This window comes from Oryzias latipes, chromosome 22 (genome assembly GCF_053564925.1).
Source record: "Oryzias latipes strain Hd-rR chromosome 22, Olatipes_Hd-rR_3.1".
NCBI classification, from domain to species: Eukaryota; Metazoa; Chordata; class Actinopteri; order Beloniformes; family Adrianichthyidae; genus Oryzias; species Oryzias latipes.
Genome location: NC_136258.1, coordinates 16,066,341 through 16,080,147, shown reverse-complemented (window position 1 = coordinate 16,080,147; position 13,807 = coordinate 16,066,341). Strand labels below are relative to the sequence as shown.

Genomic DNA, 13,807 nt, shown 5'->3' with positions numbered 1-13,807 from the left:
GTATTGCTTTGCAGACACTCGTGGTCTGCCACGTTAAACTAACACCTATGTTGGTTACTGTGGTTTATTCTAAAAGGGACAAGTAGCAAACAAAAATCGACAAATTATTTGCTTAAAAGAATAGCAAACAAGCATTTCTCCATAGAAAGTTTGGCTTTCACACTTACTTGATCCCTCCTCAGTTACCATTCCCAAACCTTCCGCCTTGTTCTGCCTTTCAAAAGCATTTAAGTCCAAAACACTGTTGACAAAAAAAGAAGCATTTTAGACTGTTCCTTATTAAAATGATTTTATTTGTTACATTTTTTGTAGAAATGAAGAAATGTTTCATTTTCTGATGATGGAGGACTAATTTTAAATAGAATTAAACTTAACATTTCGAAGTATTTCTTTATTCATATTGTTGTGAATCAAAGGCAGACAGCTGTTTGAAAAAAATGTGTATTTGTGATGTATAAAAACACGCTGCATGGGCAAGGGAACGTTGGGTGCAGCAAAACAACATTGACCTATAGTGAGGGGCTGCGACTGTTCAGCTGAGAGGAAATGAATTAACAAATTTAACATCAAACATTTTTAAACTGAGTATGTCAGGAAGGAGTCAAAGAAATACAGGCAAAACACAAAAAAACCCTGCAAAATCGAGACAAATCCCAGCAAAAATGTTATGCCAGCTGAAGCCGCAGCAGCCATGGTTCCAAGCAACAGATCGTGCTCCAAGCGCTAACCTCACTTTCCAAAAAGCTAAAGGACTTGAAACAAGATGTACAACAATAACTTGGAAAATTTAAGAATAAGGTCAGCTAAAGGACTTGAAACAAGATGTACAACAATAACTTGGAAAATTTAAGAATAAGGTCAAGAAGAATTTGAAAACCCCACACCAAAATAAAAAGACATACAGTCTGGACCATAAATATTTGGACAGAGACTCGTTTTTTCTAATTTTGTTTCTCTACATCACCACAGTGAATTTTAAATCAAACAACTCAGATGCCGTTAAAGTGCAGACTTTCAGCTTTTATTCCATGGGTTGAACAAAATTATTGCATAAAAATGTGAAAAACTAAAGCATTTTTTAAACACAATCCCTTCATTTCATTTGACCACATCTACCACTCTTAATCTATCATATGAATAAAGTTTAATAAAAAAATGTATTAAGTTAGGAATAAAAATGAATTTTTCTTGGTTATATTTTGTTAAAGTGTAACGTGGTTGTGGGGAAGATCTTTAGACTTCACTTGGACCTGCAGGGCTTCAAATCCAACCATACATTTCTAACTTTGACGCATGCCTGTTTAGTCAGTATTCATTACCTGCACGATATCATCAGACCGGACAAGCTTTTGAAAAATCCAACATCCCGTTTCTCCTTCAGGTAGTCCAGCATTTTCTGCAGCAAAACAACAAAACAACAATAATTGGCGAATCTCAAGTAGTCAAAACTCCAGCATGAGGAGCGATGCAGACCTGTTGGACCAGAATGTTCCCCCCGTTGAGGATGGAGATCCCAAGCTTTAGGGTGAAAGTGACTGTAGCACCAAGGCGACCTGGAGGAATACAGATCACTACTGGATGAAGTAAGTTTGCTGCAAGACAGATCAATATGAGTTTGCCCACCGTACCTTTGCTGGCACTGATCATCTGAAGCACCATCTCTGCAGCTCCTCGGTCGTGTAACCTGGCCTGCTGATAAAGCATCTTTTGCTTCTCCATTTCCTTTTCCTGCAGAAATTAGAGGGTTTCTTTTAAAGAGAACTTATAAAATATGAAATGAGATGCAGAAATGTTTTCCTGAAAAACTGTGGAACCTCAAATGTTTTCTCTTTCCCTCCTTCCTCTTCTTCTTCTTCGTCGCCCTCAGCGCAACTCTATACAAAATGCACAAATATAGATAAAATATATATTATTGGAGAAAAGCAAATAATGTAGAAATGTATTTTCTGGAATGACGTACCTTTGCCATCATATCCGCATAAGCAATATACAAGGGATCTTCTTCTAAAGCGCTGTCAGAAAAAAACGCACCATTTTAATGGATAAAAGCTTTTGTTTCGAGCATTTACATTTTATTTTTATGAAATTAGTTAAAGTGATGATATATATCCATTAAACAAAAGGAAAATGCATAAATAAATTAAAAAACAATGTTTTGTCTTCACTACAAACTGCTATGGCCACGATTTATGGCCATCTTTATAGGCTAAGAAGCCAGCCAAAAGAAGCCAGCCAAAACTATTATGTGTCACAGATGGAGCAGCTTAGTCCAGATGCGTGTGTGTGTGTGAGTGAGTGTGTGTATTCACCTGCATTCAGTCAGAGCATTGTGGCTGAAATGCAGAATGAGCTGGTGAAGAGGATCGGGCTGCTTTCTGACTTCTTCCTCCTCCTCCTCCTCTTCCACTTTAGGTTGTGTTTTCTGCAGAAATGCCGCGTGAGTTTTGCAACTAAGTCAGGTAGAAATCCTTTAAAGTCATCCATGACGAATGTGTTCGGCGAACAAAGCTTTTACAAACTCAACAGAATCAGGATGCATTGGGAAAATAGACAAAACGAAAGCATGCAAAGTAAAACACAATTGAATGCATGGATTTGATGACCAATGCAACTGCTCACATGCAGAAAAATGCCCAAGGATGAAAAAATGTTCAGCAGGGAACCAATAAAAAGAGTTGAAACATGTCTCCTTTATTCCTGAAGGATCTTGTAGTTGTATAATAGGGAGGAGAACTGTCCGTCCTTAACTCACCGCAGCTTTTTTCTGTCATAAAAATCACTTCTTTTATGTGTAATGTTATTTCTATGAATATAGTTTCAAGGAAATTGGATTTCTTTTGGTTTTTGTGCTGAAAAGCACTAGAAAGTGAAACATAAAGCACGTCATTGAGTATCTTTAGTCCCAAAAATGCATCATTTTCAATCATTTTGTGTTTAAAAGGTAAAATACCTTAATGAATCTTGTGCGTATTTTGCCTAAAGCAAACTTAATTAAGAAGAAAAAGATTTTCATTTGTATAAAAACAAACATATTTTTTCTTCGTGCAATGTCACAAATAATTGATTCATAATCAAATTTGAAAGTCTGTTCTTTTAGATGTTTCTTTCTTGTAATAAAGAGAAACTGTTCCAAAAAATATTTTTTGCTGTGGCAGCTCAGCGTTTCCGTAGTTTTTGACATGTTCTTTATTATGCTGCAAAAATAGGCCCCCAAGAAATAGGTCAAATATATCAGATATCTTTAAATCAGTAAAAAACTGCCAAAATGGTATGAAAAGAAGACTTTTTTTTCAAGAAAAATTTTTTTTTCTTAAACTAAGATTGTTTTAATTATTAAAAAGGATAACTTTTCTTGTAAGACTGAAAATAAGACATTTTCTTGAAACAAGAGTCATTTTACTTTCTTGAGATTTAGTATTTGCAGTGTTTATCTGATCCATTTTTATAAAACGTGACTCCAGGAAGATACTACAAAGTGTAAAGGTCACCCAAAGAACTAAGAACTCTCATTACTGTCTTCTCATTGCAAAATAAAACTAAGTCAGTGGATGGTGTGTTGATTGTCAGGATGTAAAAATTTAGGAAAGACGAGGACTTTCATAAATTTCAAAGGTAAGCTCAAGCATCGAGATGCTTCCTTACCTTCGCAGGATGGGAGACGGGAGTCAATCGACTGGCTCTGACATCAGCGATGATGTCATGCTTGCCAAAAATGTGTCTTGTTGAAAACCACTGCATGGATGACCGAGAGTGACTCAGTGACTCACAGTGGAAAAGTCTGGGAGCTTTTCTTTTCTATTTTCAAACCAACATAAGTGCTTGAGAGCTGTATTGTTAGAGTGACGCAGCGCTCTCTGATCACAGACATTGGTGGGAGCACGCAAATACTTACTGCGAGGTCCTGCACTAGCTTCTCCTCAAAAGAGTACTCCTCTGTTTCTATCCATATTCTCTGATAGGCCTGGAGAAAGAGGTTAATAGAGCGATGCCTGGGAAGTGGGGGAGAGGAGATTAGCCTGGGTTAGAGAGGAGAAGCGCAAAAGGAGGGAAGAGGTTTCATTTCAGAGCGGGTTGGTGCTGGTTAGTTTGGGGAGCAGGCACATCCAACTGGTCACTGTGAATGAGCAGGGTGGGGCCAGATTTTGACCTAAAGTTTTAAAAGTTTTGTGCTTTTTTCAATAAAAATAACAGCCTCAGGAGAAGAATATCAACACAAATCCCCATAATATGTTCTCTAAAAAGTATGTTGATAACAAAAAATGTTTTTAAAAAGACAATCAAAACTGTATTTCCTTATTTCGAATGTCTTTTAATACAAACTAACAGCAAATGTGACGTATAAAATCACTAGCAACACATAGTTAATTCATATTTTGACAAAAAAATACTGTTTTGATAAAAAACAAACAATAAAAAATATTTTTTTAATTAAAAACCAATATTGAAATAACATGAGAAGATGAAGAAAACAGATTTTCTCTTTTGTTTACATAAAATCTTATTCATTTAAAATCAATAGAAAACCTATTAAGTAAATAAACGTGTTTGTAATCATTTAGATAGGGCTTTTAATTATCTAAAAAAAATATATTATGAATATATAGATATATTTTGAGCAAGACGCAAGAAACAGAACAAATCTTAATTATAATTTGACTGAGTATTTTTTTAAATTTCATGAAAGGCAAATGGTCTTTTGAATCAGATTTCAATTTCTTTTTAAAAAAAAATGTCTTCAACTGAAGTAATTAGTTATTTTCTCTTGTTACAAGTGATATGTATTGCTCTGATAACTGGAGATAGTGTGCATTAACAAAAAAAAGTTGTATATCTTTAAAAAAGGTACATATACATATTTAAATATTTATAATTTTTTACAAATATTATGTATTATTTTTAGCGCTACACATTTCAACTATCCCGGACCAATTAAAATAAGACTAGAAATATACTTTTTAAGATAAAGGTGACAACATTAGATGTAAATCTTAAGCTAAAAAAGCTTATTTTATTAGAGATATTACTTAAAATTAGATGTTTTCAAAAGCAAATTTTTCCGCAAGAAATTCAACATTTGTTGTCTTAAAATATTAGATCTCACTAAAAAGTCACTAGAGTTTTGTCTTACATTAATTCTAAAAAGATGTTCAAAATAAAAATGAGACAAAAATATTTGGTGATATTTTGTGCTTTTAGAAAGCTGCTTTTATTCAGAAGGTCATTTTATTTCTTTTTTATTAATTTATTCTTAGAAAACAGGGTTTGTACAATGATTGTTCTTTTGTGTGGACCAGTGAATATGCCAGGGACAGTAGGAGGGAAACCGACAGCAAAACCAGAGCATCAATCTGAGGAGAGAACCACGATTCAAAGGGAAACAGCACACGGATCAGCACTACGTTACCGTCAGCATTGAGAGCAGACTGTCATAGTCGGTGTTTTCATGTATTACCTCCAGCCAAAAGTGTCGGTAGATATTCAGGAAGTAATTATTATTTTTGTGCCTGAAGAGATGAGGTAGAGGTGACACTGCCGTCAAAAACCAGGATGAGAGAACCACACTGAATATGAGGCCTTTCATACGCAGATGTATCAATATATTAATCAAAAAAGGAAGAAGAAGCTGCTCCAGAACTGTGTCAACAACTCAGAGTAAATGAGTCATGCCGTCAGGTTGGCGGGAATCATGGTGTGAGCCCATATTGAGCACAGGCACCCCAAGGTTGTGCCTTATAATTGTTTTCCTCGCTGCTTTAGCTCTCCACCCCAACTTCCTGTGACTCTGTAAGGAAGCAACGGCCCATGAAATTGCCAGAGTCCATTTTTCACTACTGCTGTATGCAAGGAACAGCTGCAGGCTAGACAAGTCCCCTACAGAAGGAGAGAGGCTGTTTGTTAATGCAGGACCAGAACCAGAACACAGAACAGGAGTCTGGCGGAAGAGGTGACACCACACCAGCTGTTGTACTCTCTAACGTCTGTGTAAAGTACTGAAGGGAGGTCCCTGCCACTCTATACTGGAGTTGGGAACTTATGCTGTGGATTCAAACTGCAATAAACACACAAAAAAGGAAAAAAATGTGAACATTTTTAGATTTACCTTGGCAGATTGTAGAGCGGAGCCATTCGAAAGCAAGCGACAACCGCTCGTTTTCTTTGTTTGGACAGGAGCTTTTGCCAAACACATTTTTTAGATCGCAGTGGCTGCTCCACCTGATGAGGGGAAAACAGAAATCATTCAAACACAAAGATGGCGTTTTTACAATAAAGCAAACCAGAAATCAGCATCCCAGCATTTGAAGTGACGTGGCTTTTATTATTTAATGATCTTTTCCTCACCGCTGAACTAAGATGACTCATTCTGGACTCTACTGTCTAAAAACATCATTAAATACTCATAAAAAGTTTCAGCTGTTTCATCAACAGAATCTTTGCGGTTATATGTTTGTGGAAGGATCCCATGTACTTCAAAACTTACTATGCACTATGTTTTCAAATTATTTGTGAATTTCAAAACTGTACTAGGAACCTTAAAAGTCCAGGAGGAACGAAATCCTTGCATGACCAGGATGACTAATAATGTCCAGACATGTGTAAGAAAGATCAGGGTTTGTCAAAAGAGCTTAAAATTTCAAAATGACTGAAGTTCCCCTTAAATAGTATTTAAATGGTATTTAATTTCTGTATTTTTGTAAAATAAGTCACTTTTTTTGGGATATTTTGACCAGGGGTGCAACTTACACTCAGGAGCAACTTATATGTGATTTCAAGAAAATGAAATAAAGGCTCATATTTGTTATTTTCCCACTAACAACCACTAGAGGCCAATGTAGGTGTATGCATCTGTATTTGCAACAGACAGCCACACAGAAGAAGAAGCGCATCTGATGGTTCACCACATGAACTTTATATTTTTCTTATTTGCATCAAGACAATATTATTCTTATCATTCTTATTATTCTTGTCCCTCCTCAGACTGATGCGGGACAACAAATCTTCAAAATGGGTCACAGAGAAGCAGCTTCTGCAGTGAAAGTTAAAGATTGCAGTAAAAAAAAAGAAAAGAACTCTTGAACCCAGACATGGAGATGTGTTTACTGATGCTTTTTAAAATAAATAAACCTGATCTGTCAACGTCATCTGTGTCTTCCATTCATTGTAAATTGATGTACAGTCAATGCTTCCATTTGTCGATCAGGCTAAAAACTTTTTTTCTTCTTGATTATATTTTTGTTTTTTTTTGGCTTATATGCCTGAGCAACTTGTCCAAAACATCCGGTATACAAAAATGCCATCTTCTGCTTTTCATGTGATCAAGAAATTTGCTTTTCTCTTTTTTTAAAAGGATCATACTTTTTTGTGCTGTTACTAGAACTCCTTAAAGCCAGTTATCATTTTTTCCACTTCTGAGTAGGTTTTGAAAACCTTTCAGAATAAAATCAGTTTCCTCGGAATGTGACTGCATCAACGTTTGACCTGCTCCAGGTTGAAGACAGCAGCAGAGATCCTCTGGATACGATCCACCACCCGCTCAGGGTCGGGAGGCCCCTCGGTCCTCATTGCTATGTCCTTGTACAGGTTTAACTGCCACCTCACAGCAGGATCTTCAGACTAAGAACAACAATTATACATGCGAGTCCAACTGATACAACCTGAAATGATTTTCAACAGCGACACACTTACCTTTTCTCTGAGGTGGAGATTCTGGTGAATGTGGTCTTTCACTTCGTCATCTGTGTCTCTCTGCACAGCATCCATGCAACAAAAAACCCAGACATGTTGCTCTAAAATTCAATTCAAACAAAATAAAATACTCTTTTCTGTTAGAATTAAAGATGTATAACAAAAAAATCATTTTCATTAGTTCATTTACCAATTTAAGTAAAACACTGGAATATTATTCTATTATTGAATTACATGTACCGGTAAATGTAAGGTACTTAATGTAGACAATTTAGAAATAGCCGTGCACACAATTTGTAAAATGTAGAGACGGGTTATAAAGTTGTTGTTGACCCTTTTTATGTTAATAAGTTAAAAAAAAAAACTTTTTCTGCACATAATGTATACATTTTATGTGAGTGTGTGTTCAAATCCAAATGAGGTAAAATGCAAACTGAAAGAAAGGCAAATGTATAAAATAAATGACAAAAATTAAGATTAAGAAAAAAATAATTGACCTATAAAGTCAGTACTAATGAGATCAGAGAACTGTTGTGTGACCTTATATGACCTTGTTTGGCTCTTGCATAAGAGTTTGCATCTCCATTCATGGAGGGCTTCCTCACCATGAGGTAGCGCATCTTGGCGAGAGAGATGAGCTCCTGATCTCCAGGGGTGCACATGTTCAGACCGATTGGCAGCATCTTCTTTAGAGCAGCCACGATCAGAGAGGTCTGGATGGAGTAGAATTCACCTCGCCTCTTTTTGTGTTTCCTCTCTTGGTCTTGTCCACCAGACTGCAAAGTTTACAGTTAAACATTAGAGAGACTGGGTAATAAACTGTAAAAAAGATTTGTATTTAATAGAAAAACTGTCAGACAAAGACATGATCTGCTTTTGGTTTGTTTGCTTTTTGTTAACATATTTACATTTTTTTAGAATTTAACCCCCTTTACGGCATTTGTTGCTCATTTGGATTGTACCATTTAATTCCGGTGAACGGAAAAAAAACAAAAGAATAATTTTTCTTTATTGTTGGAATTCAGGAAAGAAGGGGTTAATATATAAAAGCTTTACTTATTCATTTCAGTATTTTAATTAATAATACATTATGCCTCTGTACATTACCTGAGGAAAAATTTACTGTATGAAAACCAATGTTTCTGCTCAACACATGATGCATTCAAGGCCATGGAACAATTTTAAAAAAGAGAACAACATTCACTAAAATGTGTGCTTTTTTGTACTATCAAAAAAAATAAGCAGTTAAATTAAGGAGCTGATTTGTGATTTTCACTTAGTTTACTCAAAATCAGGCAAGTTTTTTTTTCAATTTTGCAAACTTATATTTAGAAAAGTTAGATTTTAAGACATAAGCTATTCATTTATTTACTTTTTATAGTAAAAATATGAATTGACCACCGTTTTCATGTGTAATTGAAACTTCCGATGTCAAAGCAATGTGAAGCCATTCAGCTCTGCTTAAAGCTGCAAATTGTGTTTTATCCTCTTTTTTTTGATAGAACAGGAAGGATTATATTTGAGCAACAGCCAGAAGAATTCAGGATATATACTTTCAACGTTATAAATCTATAAACTGGTTAAAGTTATGAGTTATACAAAGGTATTAACAAAAAAGCCTTTTGTCACATGTTGTGGTTTTATAAATCAGGATGTCATAGCATACTCATAAATAAAAAAAAGCTGAAAGGTGAAAGGTCTGTTTTTTTATAAACAAGAAATCAATTTCCCTTTTTTTCCTGAATGACCATAAAAGCAACCTCAATGTGCTTCAAATGCATCATATAGTTTCCATGCAATATGTTATTTTTGGCCAGCATTAGTTATTTCATTAATTTTTAATATTTATTATTTATAACATAATGCGTTAAAACTCTTATAATTGTGCAGTAACAAAAGGTAGCCAGCTGACCTGAGCAAACACTGAAATGTCCAACAAATGCAACATCAATAAAGGTTCTGAGATACTTGGTAGACAAACGACAAATATTTAATTTTATTTATTATAAATGGACATTAAAGTTAGGTAAAGATGGACTAAGACCCAGAATTGATTAAAATTGTATAACTCATAAAAGCATCACATTGTTTAAGGACCATTTCAAGGCTTTTTTTTTTCAAAGAAACCATTTCATTAGTTAAAATGTTTTGAAAGTTACTTTTTTGTTCTTAATACATAGTCTATCTTTTTTGTACAAATATATTCTTTACAAAAGATGTTAATTTACAGTTAAAAACAGAATTTTTACATTTTTTTATTTTTTCTTATTTAAAGTGAGTCCAAAATGCTTCTATAGAAAGCTTCTCACAACCTCTTCTTTTTTTAAATGATAAAAAAACAGCAAGTCTAAAAACATAATTTTCATTACACATGAAAAATGATTAAATGCTTTCATATAAAATATAAAGGTTTGCAATTTAATCAGAAATTATTCAGCCAGATAAGGACTTTAAAAAGCCTTTTAACATCTCAAAATGTTTTTTTCCTTTTTCACAGATGACAGACTGACTGATGAGCACTGACTACAACAACGTATGACTACCATCAAAACACACTAGAACTATACAATCAGCTGCAAAGACAAACAAGATCACATGACTTATATTGGATTAAAATGAGGCAATGACGACTTTAACAGTGACGAATGGAAACCACATATAACCTTTTAGCAGAACTACACTCAGCAGCACAAGCTATTGGCTCCTCTGCCTGCTGACTAAAGAGCAGAAGCCAATAAGCTGGCAAGCAAACAGCTCATGCACATTGTTACCTTTTCCTTAAAGGACTGAGAGATGGAGGGATTAAAAGACAGAGAGGCAGGTAGAAAAAAAACAGGGTGAAAAGGATATTAATGGAGGTGCACATGGGTGTGCGCTAAAATGAAAACCATGTCTTTGCCATTAACAAGGCTATACATAGCAGACAAGAAATAAGACGCTCTAGCCTCTGTGACAGCATCAGTGGCTCAGGAGCGAGTGTTAGTTTGTGTTTTGTTATCGTGAAAAGTGTGCATGTTAACACACACACACACACAACACATTTGTTTTTCCAAAGACATGAATTTGAGGAGTTTGTCCTCATCTCAGATATGTGTGTGTGTTAACAGTGTCTAACATGTGAGCACATGTACAAATTTATGCATTGACATGGCAGAAAACCTGTTAACATGTTCTTTCAAAATAAAAGCAACTAATGGCAGTTCTGTTTCATCTGTTTTGAAGAGAAGCGGAAGATGGATGAAAGTGTGTTAGTTAGTTGCAGTCCTGTTTTCTAAATAAAAAAAGGTGTGGTGAGAAAGCGGGAACATAACCGACCTTTGACATCTTTGTTTTGCTGTCTCCAGTCAAAAAGGAGAGATTGTTGATTTCATTCTGTACCACAAAATTCTGCTCTTCTCTTTTAAAATTCTGCAAAAAACAAAAAAACCAATTAGTGTTGATTCTAATATGACATTGGGATTCATGTTAAAGTAAGATCAAAACTTGTACATGTGACTTGCACCACAGGATAAATATCTCTGCGACCATTTTAAAGAGCTCGTTGGAGTCCGAATCAGGTTCTTTTAGCCACCGGGACCTGAAGAAACACACAAATACAGATGCACCCCCATCTACTACTGAGGATTTCTGCTTCACTGTTTGCTTAAGGAACAACTCTGACCTGTTGTTGTCCACGTAGCGGATGAGCATGGGGTAAAAGGCGTACAGGTCCCTGCAGAGCACTGCAAACTCGTCCAGGATTAACAACTCTGCCTCTTGGGTGTCCCCCTTACAGTCTGCTTTGAGGAGCTCTTCTTCAACGACCACCTTCACCGTCTTTTTCTTCAACTTCTCCAACGTAGGCAGGAAGTGGCTCTTCAGCAGGTCCGCTCGGGCCTTGCTGATGATGGGCTGCACATAAACTGCAGCAATGCAAAATGGAGTATCTTTAAGTATATTCCATCTGTCTGATACAATCATAGAGAACTGTTGCAATATCTACAACTCACCCGCGATTCTTTTCATCCATGAAGCTTCATCAATACCAAGGTTGTTGTTGAGGATCTTGAGGATGTTTCCAAGAATGAGGCTGAGGTGCTCCGAGGTGACGGTGGTGCAGAAATTGCTCCCTCCGCTGGATGGCTGGTTTTCAGGACCCTTCTCCCACCAGTAGGACAGGTAGTTACACAGCATGGGCAGCACCACCTCGATCACGTGAGGCATCTCTGTATAGCGAGCTCCAGACTCTGCCATGTCATTGATGTCCTTCATGAGGCCGTCCAGCCGGGGCATCCCTGGACACATCTCCTCCACAGAGTCTCGTACTCCTAGAACTAAAAACATCCCACTTGACTTGACTGAGACAGTAGAGCTCTTTCTATCTGCAAAAGTTTGAGTATTTATTAGGATGACGTGTCTCACCAGCTCGATCTCTGGCGGTCTTGGTATTAAACACTGAGCAGGGGTTGTGCGTGTTGAGTTTGGGCTCCAAAAAGGCTACCGGCATGGCCCCCGCCAGAGTGGCCAGACACTGACCAAGAGCCGGCAGCTGCCTGAGATGAACAAACACTCGACACATCAGTGTGCTTCAGTGTTTCATGTAAAAGTGCATTGATGGTACTCAGGTACCTCTCCACATAAATGTTTTTCCCGGTGCCCAAGGCATAGAGGCTGGTCAAAATTCGATAGCAGGACACCTGAACATCATCCACTGGGAAAATGAAAACATAGCAATTGTATAAACTGCTTTTGAAAACCACATCTATTTGACTGAAACTGTAAACTTGTGCTAAAATTATGGGGGGAAAAAATGTTTCTTCTTCTAAATTATTCATATTGCAGTTATTCTACAGTTTTAAGACCTGTGAGGTTCTGTGATAATTAATAAGGAATATTGACCATATACGTTCTGTTGCCGGCCCCCAGATACAGAATAGTATTCCCCCAGAGCTGCGCATGATAGTAAATATACACTGTTTGAAACATCAACTTAAGACTTCAGTTTTTTCCTCAGTAGTTTGTGGCATTTTTTAAATTGGTTTGATTTATTCGTATTTTACTGCTCCTTGTAATTTTATACTGTTAATTTTAGTTTTTTCTTTCTTAATTTGTTCTTTTTTATCTCAACTCTTAATTTAAAGATCTTTGGTACCTAGAAGGTGTTGTAAAGGGCTACAAACATTTAAAACATTTTTATACTTTTAGTTTACATTGTTTAGACATGATCTACAGTGTATAAGGTGTTAAGTAACTTTTTGTCTTCATTTCTCAAGTGTATCATCCATTGACTGTATATGAGAACTGGACTGAGTGAGTGATATGTCACCCATTGAAAATGGTTTACTTCTGGCTCCAACAAAAGTAAGTCAATTCTGTTGCCACTTTTTTGCAATATCAGGAGTGAGCTTGTTGGAAGGCCACACCCTTTCCATGAGCTACTCTAATTCTGTCAATCAAACATTTCGAGCACTTGACAGGGCCAGCAGTCTCCAAATACTTTTATTAAGGCATCTATTTGTTCAATTTATAATTTGAACAACTTGCACAACAGAAAAAAAAGGAAAACAATATAATCAAAAAGAACATGCTAAAAAGTAAGCAGTGCAAGAACAAATAAAAAAGGACAAATATAATGACTGAGTAATAGCTGTTTATTTCTCCAAGGAGTCTTTGGGATTTTGGCTTCTTGGAGGAGCCTTGGCTGTTTGGAGGATGATGGGGGAGAGGTCACTCAGTCCAGTTCTTTTATAGAATCAATGGTTTCATCTGAGAACCTTCTGGAGGTCTCCACTCAAGCCACTCTGTCTGGTAGGAATGTTTTCTCTATGAAACATTATTGTGCTTTTGTTTGCTCTGTTATAGCGTTCACACAGACCATAGTTTAACAGTAAAATGATATCTACCATCAGATAAGAATCTCTAGATCCTAAATCCATGTTTTTTTTTAAGTCTGGATACACTTCAGCTTCTATCCCAATATTTTCTCACACAGTTAATGGGGCAATTTATCAATTATCACAAAATCTCTGTCATTTTATCATAAGCCATTTTGTGCCCTTAATATAAATAAGGTTCAAGGGTTGGCTGCAACAGTTGCAGTCAACTTTGTGATACAAGCACAATCTCATCCTGTGTCAGAAGTGCC

At 36.2% G+C, this 13,807-nt stretch overlaps 1 protein-coding gene across 16 annotated transcripts in view; it reads right to left on the bottom strand.

The window, feature by feature from the left end:
* LOC101172039 (ryanodine receptor 3) overlaps nucleotides 1-13,807 on the bottom strand; it is a 115,827-nt gene that overhangs the window by 15,006 nt on the left and 87,014 nt on the right. For 7 of the 16 annotated variants that reach the window (XM_023951503.2, XM_023951495.2, XM_078941013.1 and 4 more), the window contains 20 exons: nucleotides 12,292-12,373; nucleotides 12,085-12,215; nucleotides 11,673-11,996; nucleotides 11,345-11,585; nucleotides 11,173-11,260; nucleotides 10,999-11,091; nucleotides 10,455-10,469; nucleotides 8,289-8,459; nucleotides 7,684-7,743; nucleotides 7,477-7,611; nucleotides 6,101-6,213; nucleotides 3,893-3,989; nucleotides 3,643-3,732; nucleotides 2,310-2,422; nucleotides 1,961-2,012; nucleotides 1,815-1,874; nucleotides 1,629-1,728; nucleotides 1,474-1,553; nucleotides 1,320-1,396; nucleotides 168-241 (listed from right to left, as the gene is read on the bottom strand). In XM_023951503.2, the coding sequence (XP_023807271.1) occupies nucleotides 168-241; nucleotides 1,320-1,396; nucleotides 1,474-1,553; nucleotides 1,629-1,728; nucleotides 1,815-1,874; nucleotides 1,961-2,012; nucleotides 2,310-2,422; nucleotides 3,643-3,732; nucleotides 3,893-3,989; nucleotides 6,101-6,213; nucleotides 7,477-7,611; nucleotides 7,684-7,743; nucleotides 8,289-8,459; nucleotides 10,455-10,469; nucleotides 10,999-11,091; nucleotides 11,173-11,260; nucleotides 11,345-11,585; nucleotides 11,673-11,996; nucleotides 12,085-12,215; nucleotides 12,292-12,373 (2,196 nt within the window). The remainder of the gene's footprint in view (nucleotides 1-167; nucleotides 242-1,319; nucleotides 1,397-1,473; nucleotides 1,554-1,628; nucleotides 1,729-1,814; nucleotides 1,875-1,960; nucleotides 2,013-2,309; nucleotides 2,423-3,642; nucleotides 3,733-3,892; nucleotides 3,990-6,100; nucleotides 6,214-7,476; nucleotides 7,612-7,683; nucleotides 7,744-8,288; nucleotides 8,460-10,454; nucleotides 10,470-10,998; nucleotides 11,092-11,172; nucleotides 11,261-11,344; nucleotides 11,586-11,672; nucleotides 11,997-12,084; nucleotides 12,216-12,291; nucleotides 12,374-13,807) is intronic. The other 9 variants (XM_023951507.2, XM_078941016.1, XM_078941019.1 and 6 more) reach the window with 3 other exon arrangements.